General features: G+C 33.9%; 1 protein-coding gene across 2 annotated transcripts in view; it reads left to right on the top strand.

Annotated features, from left to right (window-relative positions):
- Positions 1-18,476, top strand: part of iars1 (isoleucyl-tRNA synthetase 1) — a 98,764-nt gene that overhangs the window by 62,330 nt on the left and 17,958 nt on the right. For both annotated transcript variants that reach the window (XM_048171961.1, XM_048171960.1), the window contains exons 23-26: positions 3,502-3,623; positions 5,731-5,833; positions 5,933-6,016; positions 17,033-17,207. In XM_048171961.1, the coding sequence (XP_048027918.1) occupies positions 3,502-3,623; positions 5,731-5,833; positions 5,933-6,016; positions 17,033-17,207 (484 nt within the window). The remainder of the gene's footprint in view (positions 1-3,501; positions 3,624-5,730; positions 5,834-5,932; positions 6,017-17,032; positions 17,208-18,476) is intronic.

Below are 18,476 nucleotides of genomic sequence, written 5' to 3'. Positions count from 1 at the left end.
CTGACATTGAGTTTGTTAGTTTGAGTTTGAGTATCTTATAATTATATAATATGAAATGTAGTTATACAATATCACACGAGCAAGAGTGCCATTTTCCCCAAATCAGAACGATTGCAAATGTGATATTTTATGCAAAAGTTAAATGAACAATAAGTTAACATTGTGAGTCACATTTTAGACACAATATTGTCAATATTGTTAGTTTTTCTTCATTTCGCTAATGAAAATTTTAAAATGAAGAATAGCAGAACAGTCTCCGTGCAACAGACAGAAATGTTATTTTATATATAAATACTTACTAAATCCGCGTTTTGAATGAATCGGTTTTATTAATGATTCAGTGACAGTCACTTGCGTCGTTTCTGAATGAATCAGTCGTTTGAACAAATCGGTTGAATAAATGACTCACTCATTAAGACAGTGACTTGCTGCCCCCTACTGGCAGTTTAGTTTCATATTTAAATATTGAATTACATTTATTAATTTATTTATTAATTTAAATTTAATATGAAATTATGTAGTTATACAATATCACATGAGCAAGAGTGCCGTTTTCCCCAAATCAGAATGATTGCAAATGTGATATTTTATACAACAGTTAAACGAACAATAAGTTAACATTGTGAGTCACATTTTAGACACAATATTGTCAATATTGTTAGTTTTTCTTCATTTCGCTAATGAAAATTTTAAAATGAAGAATAGCAGAACAGTCTCCGTGCAACAGACAGAAATGTTATTTTATATATAAATACTTACTAAATCCGCGTTTTGAATGAATCGGTTTTATTAATGATTCAGTGACAGTCACTTGCGTCGTTTCTGAATGAATCAGTCGTTTGAACAAATCGGTTGAATAAATGACTCACTCATTAAGACAGTGACTTGCTGCCCCCTACTGGCAGTTTAGTTTCATATTTAAATATTGAATTAAATTTATTAATTTATTTATTAATTTAAATTTAATATGAAATTATGTAGTTATACAATATCACACGAGCAAGAGTGCCGTTTCCCCCAAATCAGAACGATTGCAAATGTGATATTTTATACAACAGTTAAACGAACAATAAGTTAACATTGTGAGTCACATTTTAGACACAATATTGTCAATATTGTTAGTTTTTCTTCATTTCACCAATGAAAATTTTAAAATGAAGAATAGCAGAACAGTCTCCGTGCAACAGACAGAAATGTTATTTTATATATAAATACTTACTAAATCCGCGTTTTGAATGAATCGGTTTTATTAATGATTCAGTGACAGTCACTTGCGTCATTTCTGAATGAATCAGTCGTTTGAACAAATCGGTTGAATAAATGACTCACTCATTAAGACAGTGACTTGCTGCCCCCTACTGGCAGTTTAGTTTCATATTTAAATATTGAATTAAATGTATTAATTTATTTATTAATTTAAATTTAATATGAAATTATGTAGTTATACAATATCACACGAGCAAGAGTGCCGTTTCCCCCAAATCAGAACGATTGCAAATGTGATATTTTATACAACAGTTAAACGAACAATAAGTTAACATTGTGAGTCACATTTTAGACACAATATTGTCAATATTGTTAGTTTTTCTTCATTTCACCAATGAAAATTTTAAAATGAAGAATAGCAGAACAGTCTCCGTGCAACAGACAGAAATGTTATTTTATATATAAATACTTACTAAATCCGCGTTTTGAATGAATCGGTTTTATTAATGATTCAGTGACAGTCACTTGCGTCATTTCTGAATGAATCAGTCGTTTGAACAAATCGGTTGAATAAATGACTCACTCATTAAGACAGTGACTTGCTGCCCCCTACTGGCAGTTTAGTTTCATATTTAAATATTGAATTAAATGTATTAATTTATTTATTAATTTAAATTTAATATGAAATTATGTAGTTATACAATATCACACGAGCAAGAGTGCCGTTTTCCCCAAATCAGAACGATTGCAAATGTGATATTTTATACAACAGTTAAACGAACAATAAGTTAACATTGTGAGTCACATTTTAGACACAATATTGTCAATATTGTTAGTTTTTCTTCATTTCACCAATGAAAATTTTAAAATGAAGAATAGCAGAACAGTCTCCGTGCAACAGACAGAAATGTTATTATATATATATAAATACTTACTAAATCCGCGTTTTGAATGAATCGGTTTTATTAATGATTCAGTGACCGTCACTTGCGTCGTTTCTGAATGAATCAGTCGTTTGAACAAATCGGTTGAATAAATGACTCACTCATTAAGACAGTGACTTGCTGCCCCCTACTGGCAGTTTAGTTTCATATTTAAATATTGAATTAAATTTATGTAGACACATGTTAAATGCTGTGTAAATATATTAATGCCACTTCTCACTTCTGCATTGCAAAGATGGATTTGTTGAAAATGATTTCATTTGATTGGTAATAACAGCCCTATACTGTGCTATTATTCTAATAGAATTTAATTTGAATGTTAGAATTTGACCTAAAAGGTGATGCATACATCTAATAATGTAATATGTAGGTAAAAATGCCCCTGGAAATCAATTTAAGGTGGCAAATATTGCTTTTGAAACGACTTTAAAAATATCAAGATAAAAATTTTTAGTCAGTATTGAACACCCCTAATGTTTAGTATTAATTTTAATTTCTTCAGGTTTTGAAAAGGTCTTAAAAAGCCTTAAATTTGACTTTAAAAAATATGCAGCAACCCTGGACTGAAAGTCTTGATCTCTGCCCTACATGCATTTATGTTAGTAGCGATGGCCGGTTCTTCAACAGATCATTCATTTGATCTTTTCAATGAATTGCTGATTCAGTTCGCAGGAGTCGTTCAGACTGGATGAATGATTCAGCAGTCAACAACTCACTGGAGCAGATGATCAGTAAATAACCACTTAAATTCAGTCTGTTTCTCACACAAAGCATCATATGACTAAGAAAAACTTGGAATATGTATCGCAGAAGTTACGAAGCTTTTATGGCTTTTTGAAGTCCTTGTAATTGAATGATTCATGATTCACAACTCCTTTTGCATGAGAGTGGTTTTCAAATAATAATTCAGTCATCATTTACTCATTTTTATTGGACAATTAAACAAAATTACAGTCGAAGAAGATGATTTTTGCAGTGTAATAGTCGTCCTCATGTAGAGCTGATCATCTTTTCATAACTGTGAAGGAAGGGCATCAGCGGAGCTCATTTACGGCAATAATTAATTACTGACCCGAAAGGTAATTTGATAGATAAGCAGGGTGTGAGGCAGTCAATGCTCCATTTTCCTCCTCACTGATTCTGAGTAACAACTTAATGTTGAAGTGAATCTTCATAAAGCCTCACAAGAGCCTCATTGCACAGTCATTGCTGAAGCTGAAAGATGTTTAAGAGCGAAGGAAACCACAAAACGGATCTGAGTGTTAATGTTGGCTTTGTGTGCTGATCGTTGTGTCTTCAGTGTCATGTGGATTGTGTGTTCATGCACTAATGAAGTGTTTCTTCTGCTCAGGCTCCCTTCACGCCGTTCATAACGGAGATGATGTACCAGAACCTGCGTCATTTGATCGACCCGGCGTCAGTGGAGGAGAAGGACACAGGAAGTATTCACTATCTCATGCTGCCACATGTCAGGTACACGTTACAATCACCACAAATCATCTTCAGGTCAATCAGTGCTGCACATTTATGCAAATATATTAGTGCTCTTTCCTATCATAACATATTTAATATAAAACAATATTCATGGCCATTATTATAGATATGACACAGCATTTGAACATTTTGTTCAATTAAACGAATAAAAGTCTGTTTTTGAAACAATTTCTTGACACGTCATTAATTGCAAAATAAAAATAGTGATAGTAGAGTTAAAAATATATATAAATATATTATTTATTAAAATAAATAAATAATTACAAAAAACAATAATTGAAAATTTAACTCATCAATTACAAGGTAAAATTATTATGTTTTGTAATATTATATTTATTATTATTTAGTAATATAAATAAATAATTAATTTTTTTTTTTTACTTTTTAAAATAATGATTGTTAAATATATAATTATTATTATTATTAAAATATATAAATGTTGTTATTTTTGTTTTGTTATTAGGCTACTATTATTATATTTATTAATAATACATAATTAAAAAACAATAGAAAACTTAATTATAATGTAATATATAAAATGTAATATAAAAATGATACTAGAAAAATATATAAAATATATTAAAAATATATAAATAAATTATATTATAATATACTATTTTTTTTTTATTATTATTAATATTAATCACAAATTGACAATACAATAAAAATAATCTATTAATAAATACATTAATAAAAATAATATATAAATCTAATATTAAATAATATTAAAATATTATATTATTGTTGTTAGTTTATTAATAATCAATCATTTAAAACACAATTAAAAACTTAACTCATTAATTATAAGTTGGTAAATAATTATGGTGTTTATATTTGTTATATATATATATATATATATATATATATATATTATCAATGTTGTTATTAGTATTATAATTTAGTAATACAAAATAAATAACACAATTTAAAACTTGTTTTCTTAAAATAGTAAATTATAGTAAACTTAAATGAATAGTTGTATAAATATTATTGTTATTAAAATATATAATTATCATTATATTAATAATACATCATTTAAATGCATTAATTATAGTAGAATTAAAAATATGTATATAAAATATTATAATATATTATTATATTATTATTCATATTAATCATAAAAAAATAAATATAATATTTGAAAATGTAACTTTAATTGTAATATAATAGTACAATTTTAAAAACATATAAATCTAATATTAAATAATATTAAAATATTCTATTTTGTATCGTTGTTTATTAATAATCAAATAAATAATTAAAACACAATTGAAAACCTAATTAAAGTGCAGTTAAATGAAATGATTTACATGACATGATGAGATTAGCTCTGAAACCTGGAAGTGAGTTTGAGTCGGAGTTTATCTGTAAGCAGCTGGACTTCATGCCAGCGTTTCCATCAACAGCTGAATGGAAGGAAACAGCAGCAGCGACCGCGCGTCTCGTGGCGTTAGGGAGCGTGAACAGATTGATATGCAGACGACTGCTGAAGCAGATTAAACTCATTAAAATGTGATTCCACATAAAGATGCCCTCATTTACATTTTGACAGGCTAGAACTGATACCTTCAGAGACTGTCTGATGAAAGAAAATTGTTTTTCCTTCCTTATTTAATGAACTTCATCAGATGTTCTGCAAAGTTTCACTTTAAAACCCAGAAAAAAACTGCATCCCCCGGAGAGAGCGAATCTCGTGTTTTTAGCGTGTGATGAATGTGTCGCTGAGGGCAGAAAGGTCCTTACGTGTCCTTGCGTGTTGCTGAAATGATTTAGCGTGTCCTTTAAGCTCTGCCTGTAAACACATTTACCAGAGCGCACTGCTTTGAGTGCCGCCCAGCAGTTAAACGCTCTGAAGGTCTTTTCTTCCTCAGTCCGTCTCTGCTGCTTTTCTAAATTCACCTAATGTCCCGTATTACTGTGGTCCGTGTGTATTAATAAGCACAGAGGTGACCGTTCGTCCGAGACGTGGAGGCCGTCCAGAGGACATTGGGCTCATTAACTGATTAAACATCTTCCTTCTCTTCAATAGTTTGTAACCCAGAAACAGTTGAGCGCACAGCTTGATGCATGTTTGTGTGTTTGGCAGGGAGTCTCTGATTGACAAGCGCATCGAGAACGCTGTCTCTCAGATGCAGTCGGTCATCGAGCTGGGCCGTGTGATCAGAGACAGGAAGACCCTGCCCGTCAAGGTGAGAGCCGCTTCATTATGCTGGTTAACCCTCTGCTGTGTGGTCGATCACGCTGGTGTCACTGCATGCGTCTGACGGAGAGTGTGTGGCTGTTTCCAGTATCCGCTGAAGGAGGTGGTGGTGATCCATCAGGACGCCGAGGCTCTCGCAGACATCCAGTCCCTGCAGAAGTACATCCTGGAGGTCAGTGTGTGTGTCGCACGTGTGTCACAATCACAGCACACACTTCCTGTCGTTTATCATCATTTAATGGCTCACTCTTTCCCATTAAAATACTAGAGTGAGGACTGACCAGTGATTTGATATGTGACCCTGGACCACAAAACCAGTCAATTTTTTGAAATTGAGATTTATATATCATCTGAAAGCTGAATAATTAAGCTTGATTGTGGTTTAAGGTTTGTTTGGATACCAATATTTGAAAATCTGGAATCTGAGGGTGCAAAAAAATCAAAATATTGAGAAAATCGCCTCTAAAGTTGCCCAAATCAAGTCTTTAGCGATGCATATCTACTCACAAAAATAAATTTGATGTATTTACGGCAGGAAATTTACAAAATACGTTCATGGAACATAAAAGTAATAACATTTAGAATTTTGACCCATACAATAAATATTGTTGTTGGCTGTTGCTACAAATATACCCATGTGACTTATGTTTTTGTGCTCCAGTGTCACATATCTGTAATTACTTTTTGAGTACAGTAAGGATAAAAATAGTAGTAAATTATTTACAGATACAGTCTAATTATTATTTGGGTCAATGACGAATAAGGTTTTTAAAAGTGTAAACAAAAAATAATGGAGATATAATTAATTTTGAAGTTTTATTAAATGTTAACAATGAGATTATGTGGTTTTTATAATCAATTAACACTGATTTTGACATTTTCTTACAAAATTTGTCACCTAAAAAGTCATTCGGTTTAACAAAAATTTCGGTTTTACCGAATGACGATATTTTCAGACAATGCTAACAGGCTGATATCTAGCTAGCTAGCAAAAGGACAATCAAACATTTTATATTTAGTACAAGTTTTTAAAATATTCCAACATTTTCCATGTTTTACAGCGGTTGCACCGAATGACCTGATGTTTCGGGACATGCGTATGATCAAGAGAAAACATGAATTTATCAAATAGTTAAGAGAGAGTTAGTTACTTTGCTTCATGACCATGTGGTCCTTTGCAGGTGTCTGAATGATGTCACATGATTTGACCGCATGACTTGATCCAAAATGGTCCCTTTATATCGGTTACTCCGAATGACATCAATGAAATTCATTCTTTCTCATAACAAAGCAACGACTTCTACACATAATTTTAAAACCATTTTGCACTATGTTGATATATGATGTTATAAAATCATGCCAGAATAAAAAATATATACATTTATTACATTTTAAGATATTTTAATCACAAATGAACGGTTGGACGGTTAAACTGAATGACCTTTTGACACTTCAGAATCTTTAAAATACCTTTATATGTAGCAAAATTTAATTAAAACCTTTTGGATTCATCTAGTTGTACTACCTTACATACTTTGGATGTCATATCTTTGTTTTTATTATTATTATTAAGGCCTTTGGACAAAAAAAAATGACCCGTCACGTCATTGACCCATTTACATTTATAGTCTGACAGTAATTTATTCACAATACTAGTCATAATAGCATTACAGATCTATCAGATATTATATTTCTTTACTGGTAAAATTGTAATTAAAGAGACCTGCAGTGGTTCTTCTTAGTCAGCACTGTGTTGGAGAGCTCTGTATTCTCAGGCAGCTCATTATGGTAATTTCACCTCATGCATATTTATCAAGGCTTTTCAGAAAAGGCAGGTTTGAGAGTGTGGCGGGCCAATTCAAAATGCATTCAGTGCAGAAGGAGAGACGGCATTGTCTGCTTTCAGTAGAGGCTTGAATGCAGTTCCTCATAGATGAGAGACTTTTCTTCTCACCTCACATGTTGGCTCTGCGTGTTCTAGAACTTAAAAGTGACCGAACTTAAAGAACCACAACCATAAATGTATCATACATATAATTACTGTCAGTTTACTTATATATACAGTACAGTCCAAAAGTTTGGAACCACTAAGATTTTTAATGTTTTTAAAAGAAGTTTCGTCTGCTCACCAAGGCTACATTTATTTAATTAAAAATACAGTAAAAAACAGTAATATTGTGAAATATTATTACAATTTAAAATAACTGTGTACTTTTTAAATATATTTGACAAAGTAATTTATTCCTGTGATCAAAGCTGAATTTTCAGCATCGTTACTCCAGTCTTCAGTGTCACATGATCCTTCAGAAATCATTCTAATATGCTGATTTGCTGCTCAATAAACATTTATGATTATTTTCAATGTTGAAAACAGTTGTGTACTTTTTTTTCAGGATTCCTTGATGAATAGAAAGTTCAAAAGAACAGCATTTATCTGAAATACAAAGCTTCTGCAGCATTATACACTACCGTTCAAAAGTTTGGGGTCAGTAAGAATTTTTATTTTTATTTTTTTGAAAAGAAATTAAAGAAATGAATACTTTTATTCAGCAAGGATGCATTAAATCAATCAAAAGTGGCAGTAAAGACATTTATAATGTTACAAAAGATTAGATTTCAGATAAACACTGTTCTTTTGAACTTTCTATTCATCAAATAATCCTGAAAAAAAATATTGTACACAAATATTTTGTACAATTGTACACATTAAATGTTTCTTGAGCAGCAAATCATCATATTAGAATGATTTCTGAAGGATCATGTGACACTGAAGACTGGAGTAATGATGCTGAAAATTCAGCTTTGCATCACAGGAATAAATTACTTTGTCAAATATATTTAAAAAGTACACAGTTATTTTAAATTGTAATAATATTTCACAATATTACTGTTTTTTACTGTATTTTTAATTAAATAAATGTAGCCTTGGTGAGCAGACGAAACTTCTTTTAAAAACATTAAAAATCTTAGTGGTTCCAAACTTTTGGACTGTACTGTATATGAAGAGTTTTGTTTCCAAAATGCTATAAATCCATTTTTAATTAATTTGAGTAAAAAGCTGTTTTCTTTACCAAGAAAGTGGCACAAGATGAAAACCACTGTTTTCTGTTTCAAACTTTCACATAGCATCTTTTGGTTATAAAAACATTAAAAATTCAAATCTAGATTTTGATTTTCAAAGGTTTATTATAAAAATTGATTATTTTTCCCCCAAAATGCAATAAATCCATGACACATTTTTTTTTTCAAAATGCAATTAATCCATCAATTTAAAAGTTATTTTTCATATTGAAAATACACAACAAAGTAAGTTGAATCACATATAGGACAGCCTCTTAACTTTGTCAATACTAATCTTATATACAGACATTTGACTAAAAATACATTCAGCCGTCGCTCCCAAAATAAATTCACCGAGTCTTCTTGTTAAAGTTATAAATTACTCAACCGATTAAAGAGTATCTGGCGCCAGCGCACGGTTATAATAAACACATTCACCAAGTTGATTGGATATATCGCATTCTGCAGAGAAGGGAGACTGGTGTTTGTCGCGTTTTGGAAAGAAAGGGAGAAAACATGACAGAATAACACAACGGATATCGCATTTTGTGCAAAATGAATAAATGACTTTTCAATACCGACCAGATACAATACTGATGCATGGAAACTCAATTTAAAAAAAAAAAAATGCTGTTTATAGTGTTTTGTAACTAAACTCTATATATATATATATATATATATATATATATATATATATATATATATATATATATATATATATAAACTAAAATATTTATAGACGCATTTCAGTACATTCACGTTATTTCCAACCACTTTCAGGATGTTTTTATCTGTCATGTGAATGTTACTTTGTTTAGTAATTCTGAATGGATCCATGTACTGTAATAGGCATATAATACAGTCAGGTCAAGGTAGCTTGTGTTTATTTTTTGTTTGTTTGTTTGTTTTTTTAGACATACCTGTGCTGCACGATATATCGTCCTAGCATTGAAATCGTGATGTGTGCATCCCTATGGTCGCATCGCAGGATGTGCGTTGTCTAGTATAGGGATTGTTAATCCATACAGACTAGACACAATAGTTCAAAACACATGTGATTCTCGGAATAATTGCAAAGTTTGACCATCATACAATGAAAGTTTATCATTTGAACATGTCTGTCAGTTTAAACATTATGATTTTAAACCATTTGAGCGCACAAAGATGCGAAAGAGAGCTCAATGTGCACACACACACACACAGGGCACCACGCAGATGAATGCCGTTCTCTTCCTCTATTTGTGCCTGAACAGACACGTACGTGCAAAAAAAAAAGTCAAAATGCATGTAAAAGTTCGAGTATCCTCATAAACACAGTTGATTATGGCTTAGGTGACCTAAACAATTGAGAAAGAAAACCGGATGTGAACAGTATTTTGGATCCGCATGTTCGGTCTTAAAGTGACAGCAGCCTAATATTCCTGAATGTTAATCAAACAAAAGACAAAGAGAAAAATCACTTTTGTAGTTTTAATACTGATTAACACATATATTTAATTTATACAGTGAAGACTATGCAGTGTTATTTTACATTTGACTATTCAATTTCTGTACCTGAATACTGTTAGACTTACCTGAAAATATGAAGCATTTCACTTATTTCATTTGAATCTTTGTTCTATTATATTTATTATTATTATATTATTTTCCTTGTGTATTCACTCAGCTATAAAATCACTCCAATGATTCTAGAATAATTCATTCTTTCCAAATAGAGCTATTCAAGTCATCTGCTGATTTTTTTTTCATATCGCAAAATATAGCAGAAAAACGAAATATTGCAGAAAAATAAAATATTGCAATGTCAGTTTTTCCCAATATCGTGCAGCCCTAATACACATACTGAACTGAACTGAGAAGTTGTGCTTTTTTTTTTCTTTTTTTTTTTTTTGGAAAGACACCTAAATTTACTTTGAAAAAAGCTTGCAAAAAATACAGTTTTGAGAGAATCGTCCTTCAATCTGATAGTTTACTTTGTTGGATGTAACAAATATATAAATATCATGAATATATCAATAAATATATCAATAAAAAAAGTTGCACTACTCTTTTCTTCCCTATTGTGCCGTATATCCGAGTGAAACGCTTCTCAAACAAGAACAGATGTAGGGCGGGGCTTGATTTTGTCTGTGGGGAATTGATTGGATGGTTGTGGTTTGCTATTGGTGGATCTCATGTGAGTGACAGGTAGAGATGCTGCAAGAGGGAGGAGAAGATATTCTGATTCAAGATTATTAGAAACATGAATTAAAAACAATAATGATGTGCATTTATAAATCATTTAGAATAAACACTGCAATATTCCAATAAAAAATAAGAATTGTGAATTTAATGGTGACTTCAGTGTTTGTTCAGCTCAGCAGGGCCCTCTGCTGGTGTGGTGCTCTAGGCAAATGTGTTAACCTAAGCATGTAGCAGTGGCTGCGTCACTGTGATCCTCCTGTGTGCGTGAACACACGTCGTGCAGTGAGTGTGTGAGCAGACGCTCAACCTGTGTCCTTCATCTCCAGCCCCTGCCGCAATGATTTATGGGTGGGCTGGGCCTCCGAGCTAAAATTAGCCCCTCTGTCTCCGTGTCTGCCACGCTCGATTGTTAAACACCCCCGTGGAGAAAGCAATGGGCGGCACACGCCACACGCACACCATTGATCCCGGCGCTAGCTTCAGTATTCACCGTGACCCGCTCAGCTCACAAATATATTCATGAGAAAATAACCTGGATGAAAGATGATGAAACTGGACGTTTTTCCAGTTGCATTTCGCTTTGCATTATTTAGCGAGAGGTAATCAGGTGTTTAAATGCATTCATATCCTGCAGCATCTGAGATGCAGTTTTAACCATTCACTGACCTACAGAGACTGCTTTCTTTTTTTGCATCAGATTGTCTTTATGACATAATGCTCTTAAAGTGATGAATTTGTTGGTGACACAGAGAGTTGAAAGTGCTTCCTTTCGGCTGGTGTAAAGCACCGTCTCTGTGTGGTTCATTAGATGCCATGTTTTATTCAGATGATGCTTCTGTGACTCGTGTCCCAGACGAACATGTGAGCCGTCGCAGTGGAGGCACAAACTGAGCCGTTCTGCTCTCACAATGTGAGAAACACAACAAACGCTGCAGTCACCTGATTTAATGAACCATCTCCCACTGCAATACACCAAACACAAACCCTCACTCATGTCTCTCTCACAGGTGCTTTAAAACTTTATATCATCACTGTCAGGCTCAAAACTTCTCTTAGTCATATTTTCCTCATATTCTCCAGTGTTGCAGCTCCTCTCTTCCCAGTCTGTCAGTAACGCTCTGTTTAGTTCCTGTCTCTATGAAGCCCCTCCTTCTGAAAAGCACAATGTGCTCCGATTGGTCGGCTGGAGCAGTGTGTTGTGATTGGTGTTTGGGAAATGTCCCGCTCCTTACCATAACTGCGAGTTTCAACACACTACTAATTAACTCAACCAGGCCCCGCCCCATTATTATGCGCATGAATTATTTAAATGAGGAATATTGTGAAGAACTCAAGATGGAGGTGTTTCAGAAACACTGATATAGAGAAGAACTCCCTCAAACAGCAACATTACACACTAAAGAAAGATGAACATGGAAACAAGCAGAAAAAAAGAGCATTTGACTGAACCTCATACCTTCATTGGCTGTTCAAACTGTCAGTCAAATCTCATAACTCCGCCCTGTCTATCTTAATGAAGTGCCACCTGCATTTTGGACTGTTTCTGCTTGTTTGCAATGCAAGGGTAAATAAAGAACTGGCTCTTTGAATAAGTACAATGTTTTCTTTAATTAAGAAACAGTATATGGGTCATTGATGAATAAGTGTAAAAAAAAAACATAAAGGAGATATGATTAATTTTGAAGTTTTATTAAGTGTTAACAATGAGATTGTGGTTTTTATATTCAATTAACACTGCTTGTGTCATTTTTTTGTGTCAAAATTTGTCACCAAAAAAGTCATTCGGTTTAACCAAAATTTACCGAATGACGATATTTTCAATCAATGCTAACAGGCTGATATCTAGCTAGCTAGCAAAAGAACAATCAAACATTTTATATTTAGTACAAGTTTTTAAAATATTACAACATTTTCCATGTTTTATTGCGGTTGCACCGAATGACCTGATGTTTCGGGACATGCGTATGGATGTCATATCTTTGTTTTTTTATGATTATTAAGGCCTTTGGACAAAAAAAAAAATGATACGTCACATAATTGACCCATATATCTATCTATATAAAGGCTAATGTTTTGTTTTGAGGAGTGGAAAAGTGTCTTTAGTCTATAGGTTTTGTTTTTTGAGTCATAGCCAGTACTGTCTTAAATAGGGTGACCACCTCGCTATCGATCTGTTGCAGGACAGTACATGTGATTTTGCGGGACATGTGTGAGACAGATACATTTACAACTACTACGCTATGTAAATATTGATTTGCATTTGTTACCAAACTTGGTATATGCTAATAATGTAACAATTTAGGCAATTAATTTACAATCACTCTTAGCAGTTTAACTGAAGGTAGAAGCAATGAGCTCCTAGAAAAATGAATTACATATTAACAATAATTAGGATATATAGAAATTTGGAAATGTGCATGTTGATCCAGATGTTGCGTATTCTGACATTAAATGAACTATTAACGTGAGAAGAAAGTCGTGTCTGAACGTCGCAATCAACTTTATTTGGTTCAAACGAATGGAGAATATCTAATGTTTTTCCGTATAGGTGCTCGACCATTTCTGCGGGTGGCGCTCGAGCATCCACGGGATCGCCGCATGTTCGTTGGAAATATTTAACATCAGGATGGATGATTACATGTTTTAAATCATCAGTTTGGGCAACTTTGAGCAGCTCTTTGACCAAATGACAGAAAAAACTAACTTTATAAGCTGTTTGAAAAATGTGAAAATGTAATGCCTCTCTAATGACGTGAATGACCATTTGAGCTCCATTTGAGCCTGATTTTGGTAAAATGTTAATAATATAATGACACATGTAAGAGTCTAACCATATATAAAGACACAATATCAACTCAAATTAACCTCTTTACTTACAAAAAGATCGCTGATGGCAATCACAGCACATTAAAACATCACACTCGTACTTGATCTGGACAAACTGAGTATCATTAGAAAGATTAAAGACTCCAGCTTCAATATTTGACCACTGTTTATGATAAAACTAGGTTGCAGTAACATTAATTTCTTAATTCATGTCAGGAGTGCAAAATAATCTGTAATGTTTGATATTTTGAATAGAATAGTTACATAATAATTCATTTGATTCATATTCTCTCACATCTGCTGTGGTTTATTTGTGTTCACACAGATGCACTAAACAGCGTCCGTTAGGGCTCTTAGTTCAAAAGTACTCATATTGATTTATTCTCACGTTTGCAAAATATTTCATCATACAGAATACCATTTCTATTCATTTCCCACTGAATTATGCAACATGAAGAGTTAAAAGAGCGTTCAGTGCACTCTCTCTCTCCTGTTCGTGAGTTATGGCTCAGCGAGGTGCTCTATCGATCTACAGCTGTCAATCATCTTACGTGGCATAATTCCTGCCCTTCTGCATGATGCCGTCCTGTACACGTCCTCGTTCTGAGATCCATGAAAAACAAACCCAAAGAAACATTTCTTCACATGAAACAAGAAGCTAATAAACACGCGATTGTGATAGTATATGATTCATGTTTGATTTTCATGTGATTTGGGGTATTTTCATATGAGTAAAGAATGTTTAATTAGCCGCTTATAAAATGCTACACTTAATATATTTAAACGACAACAGTAAATGACTAAAATCCACATTAGATCGTGATCGGAAGTTAATACAATACAAACACTCGATGGTGGTTTAAATTGAGTAAAAGCGTAATATTAATCTTTTAAATTGTGTTATGTAGGTATGTATGTTAATTGTAGCTCTAATTGTAGCTTATTGGTAAGAATTATTTTATTATTTATTAGGCTTGGTAACCACAGGTCAAACTCTAAAAAACGCCTAAACACAGGTACAAACTCTACAACTTAACAAAGACATGAATTATATATTCCCCTACCCACCTAATAAATATATTGCAATATAAATGGCTATAACATAGTTTTCAATATAAATATTCCACATTTCCACAAACCATGGTAATTTACTACAGTTCATTCATGGTAAATGTTTGTAACGGTGGTGATTTTGGGATTTAAAAGTTTCTCCGGTTTTCCTCATCAGTCTAGTTGGGAATGTTGAGGCGGTTTGATTGTGTTTTTGGGGCACAGTTTAACATATCTTAATGCTTAGTTTTTTTTAAAAAAGCCGTATTTTTCATATATTTTACCTTTATTCTACACCTCTGTTTCCATTGTCATATGAACGGCTAGTTTGACTTCCTGCTTCTATGAAGCCACTCCCTGCGAAATACGCAATGCGCTCAGATTGGTTATCTGGCCCAGTGTATCCAGAGCCATTGTGATTCGCTGAAGCGTCCGGAAACGCCACGCCCCTTACCATTAGTTGTTACCAGAGCCGTTACATGTGCTTCAGTGGAAATGTAAGTAATGGCGTCTATATTGCTGTATCAAATTGAGCCCGAATCAGACCCAGATGAAGAGGGTCAAGCAGAATCTCTGTGATCGTGGCTTTTAAGGGACGTTTATGAATGGTATTTAATTTAGTATTTGTGTCAAATTTGTTTAGATGTATTCGGCTACAGTAAAGCTTTAATCAGGATAAAACTGTATATTGAAAGCTAAGTGACAACATGACTGAGTAGTCGCATTTTTGTAAAGGTAGCGTTTAATTTGTAGCATGAACAATGGTTTGTCTATGAACATAGACGTTTGTTGGCGTTTGTTGGAGAAGAATGCACTAGAATTTAGCTAACTGGCTAGCAAAGCAAAAACGAGTTGCTCTTTGTATATGTCCTTGATGCAACCAAAAATAGCAACAGAACTAAACGTTTAAAAGACGTGTACAAACAATAAAACGTTTGAAGCCAATAAACAGCAGCTTCTGCTTGATTTGATCTTTCAGGAAAAGCCTTTGTGCATTCAGTAATAGTGATCGGGAATAAACGCAGCTTCTTTAAGCTTTCTTTCCGTTATCCACTGGGCCGTGCTGCGTATAGTTCAAAGTAAACTAGTGAAACACATGAAAACAGCGCTATTTGTTCTATGTTTGTTGTTACTGACCGAGAAACAACTTCAGATGATTCAGTGACAGAGCAGTCCAAATGTATCCGAATAGTTTCAGATTGTTATGCAAGCGCGTAACGGAAAAGAAAGAATCGAGATGAAAGAATGATTAATTCACGAATGATACATATCGCTGGTTCAGTCGACAGAAATCAGACACACATAATAACATTTCTCAGGTCAGTCGGAGGAGCGTGCATGGTACGAACAGTGCGTATATAGCTGCAGGCGCCACTGCGGCCACGTATCTAACCAAATTTAGCCGCACCGGGAAAAGAGGAGGAGAGAGACTGGGGTGCCTAGGGCCGGATGAAGATGAGTGGCGAGCCGGATTTGGCCCGCGGGCCGCCAGTTGATGAACCCTGCAATTGACTGTGAATGGGTGTTTACAAGGCAATAAAATATTTTATTAGCATCTTATCAACCTTCTCTAAAAACTCAGATGACATGGTCTTAGAAAATGATTAATAAAATTCATAGTTTTAGAGATAACAACCTCAGATTTTAAATGGAGTATGAGCAGACTTGTGGCTTTAAGTTGCAACAACACAGCCACATAACATTTTTATTAGGGCTGGGAAGCGATTAAAATTTTTAATCTAATTAATTACATGATGTGGCAATTAATTAATTGAATTAATCACAGATTTATCGTACATCAAATTTGGCTGAGAAATTATCCCCAAAAGGTAATTTGACGTCATTATTGTGTAAAGCATCAAATAGACATTACAAAAACTAGATTCAGAAAGAAATATTTTATTTGATTCAACATAGAATTTACCGTGAAGTTGAGTGTGACGATATCTAACGAACACTTGCACTTTAATTCAATGATGAAATGTAATTTTTCTAGCAGTAAAATTATTTACATATTGTTTTAAAACTCGTCAATCTCGAAGCTGCATGACATTGTGTTTTTCACCAGGAGCTGAACGTTCGCCAACTCACTCTGTCTACTGACAAGGACAAATACGGCATTCGTCTGAGGGCTGAACCCGATCACATGGTGCTGGGCAAACGGCTGAAAGGCGCATTTAAATCTGTTACTGCATCCATCAAGGAGCTGAAGAGTGAAGAGCTGGAGGCCTTCCAGAGGACAGGCATGTACCACATTTACACATGAATCACACAAAAATCATCATTCTGCCATCATTTACTCACCCCCATGCTGTTTGAAACCGCCGTGACTTTTATTCTTCTGCTAAACTCAAACTGGGAACTAATGAAGGCTGTGATAAAAGCGAATCTCCGGAGCAGCTCCGAGAGTCACTTCAGCCGTGTTTCACCATTTCATCTGAGAAACTCTCAGCAGATAAACACACAAACTCACAACAACCCACCGAATAAGTTATGTTTGAAATTATCACAGACAAATATTAATATTGTACAAAAATTAATTCTCAATACACCAAAAAAATCCTATTTATTGAAAATGATAAATGGACGTAAACCATTTGAGCAACAATAGAAGTGCTTTTGATCATGTAAAGAAAGAAATGAATCATCTTCAGATCTGATGTGAATCGCACTGCTCTCTGTTGTCAGAGAGAAACATGAGGCTCATGTCAAAGGTGTTCTAGTTGGAGGCCGTTTTCTGGCTCTGACGTGGGCGCCGGTTACCTGTGTGTTTGTGGGATGTTGGAGAGGAAGAGCTAAACCAGCCGTGCAAATCCCAGATTAGAGTGCAATGATCTGATAGTAGTGTTCAACGCTCCCCTTTCTGAAGCATTTTCATGCCTTTTATATGTAACACTGATGGTGTAATGAGCGGAACGATGGATAAGACTGGGAAATTGTGCTGCAGTAGATGAGATGTGAATGAAAGCAGGTGGTCGCTGTAGATTTCCACACACATTCTCATTACGGTAACAACAGAAACGGTGATATTAATAAAGAAAATTGTGCTTTTTAAAAGCATATAATAGTTATTTATTGGACCCACTTGGGGGCTTGGATATAAGATTGGATTTTAAAAAGCGTCATTTCTGGACCTGGAAGTCTTTTTAACATGTAAATTAATATCTTAAAGGGTTAGTTCACCCAAAAATGAAAAATCTGTCATTAATTACACACCCTCACCCTCATTCTCCTGTTACGCAGCACATTTGAGCTTCTGCGAGAACCAATGAGGTTCATTCTCATACTACGCATCAAGTTTGAGCTTCTGCAAGAACCAATGAGGTTCATTCTCGTGTTACGCAGCATGTTTGAGCTTCCTCAAGAACCAAGTGAGGTTCATTCTCGTGTTACGCATCAAGTTTGAGCTTCAGCAAGAACCAATGAAGTTCATTCTCATGTGTTACGCAGCACATTTGATCTTCGGCAAGAACCAGTGAGGTTCATTCTCGTGTTACGCATCAAGTTTGAGC

This window comes from Megalobrama amblycephala, linkage group LG21 (genome assembly GCF_018812025.1).
Source record: "Megalobrama amblycephala isolate DHTTF-2021 linkage group LG21, ASM1881202v1, whole genome shotgun sequence".
Classification (NCBI taxonomy): Eukaryota; Metazoa; Chordata; class Actinopteri; order Cypriniformes; family Xenocyprididae; genus Megalobrama; species Megalobrama amblycephala.
Note: the sequence above shows the minus strand (reverse complement) of the source record. Positions and strands in the feature narration are given on the sequence as shown.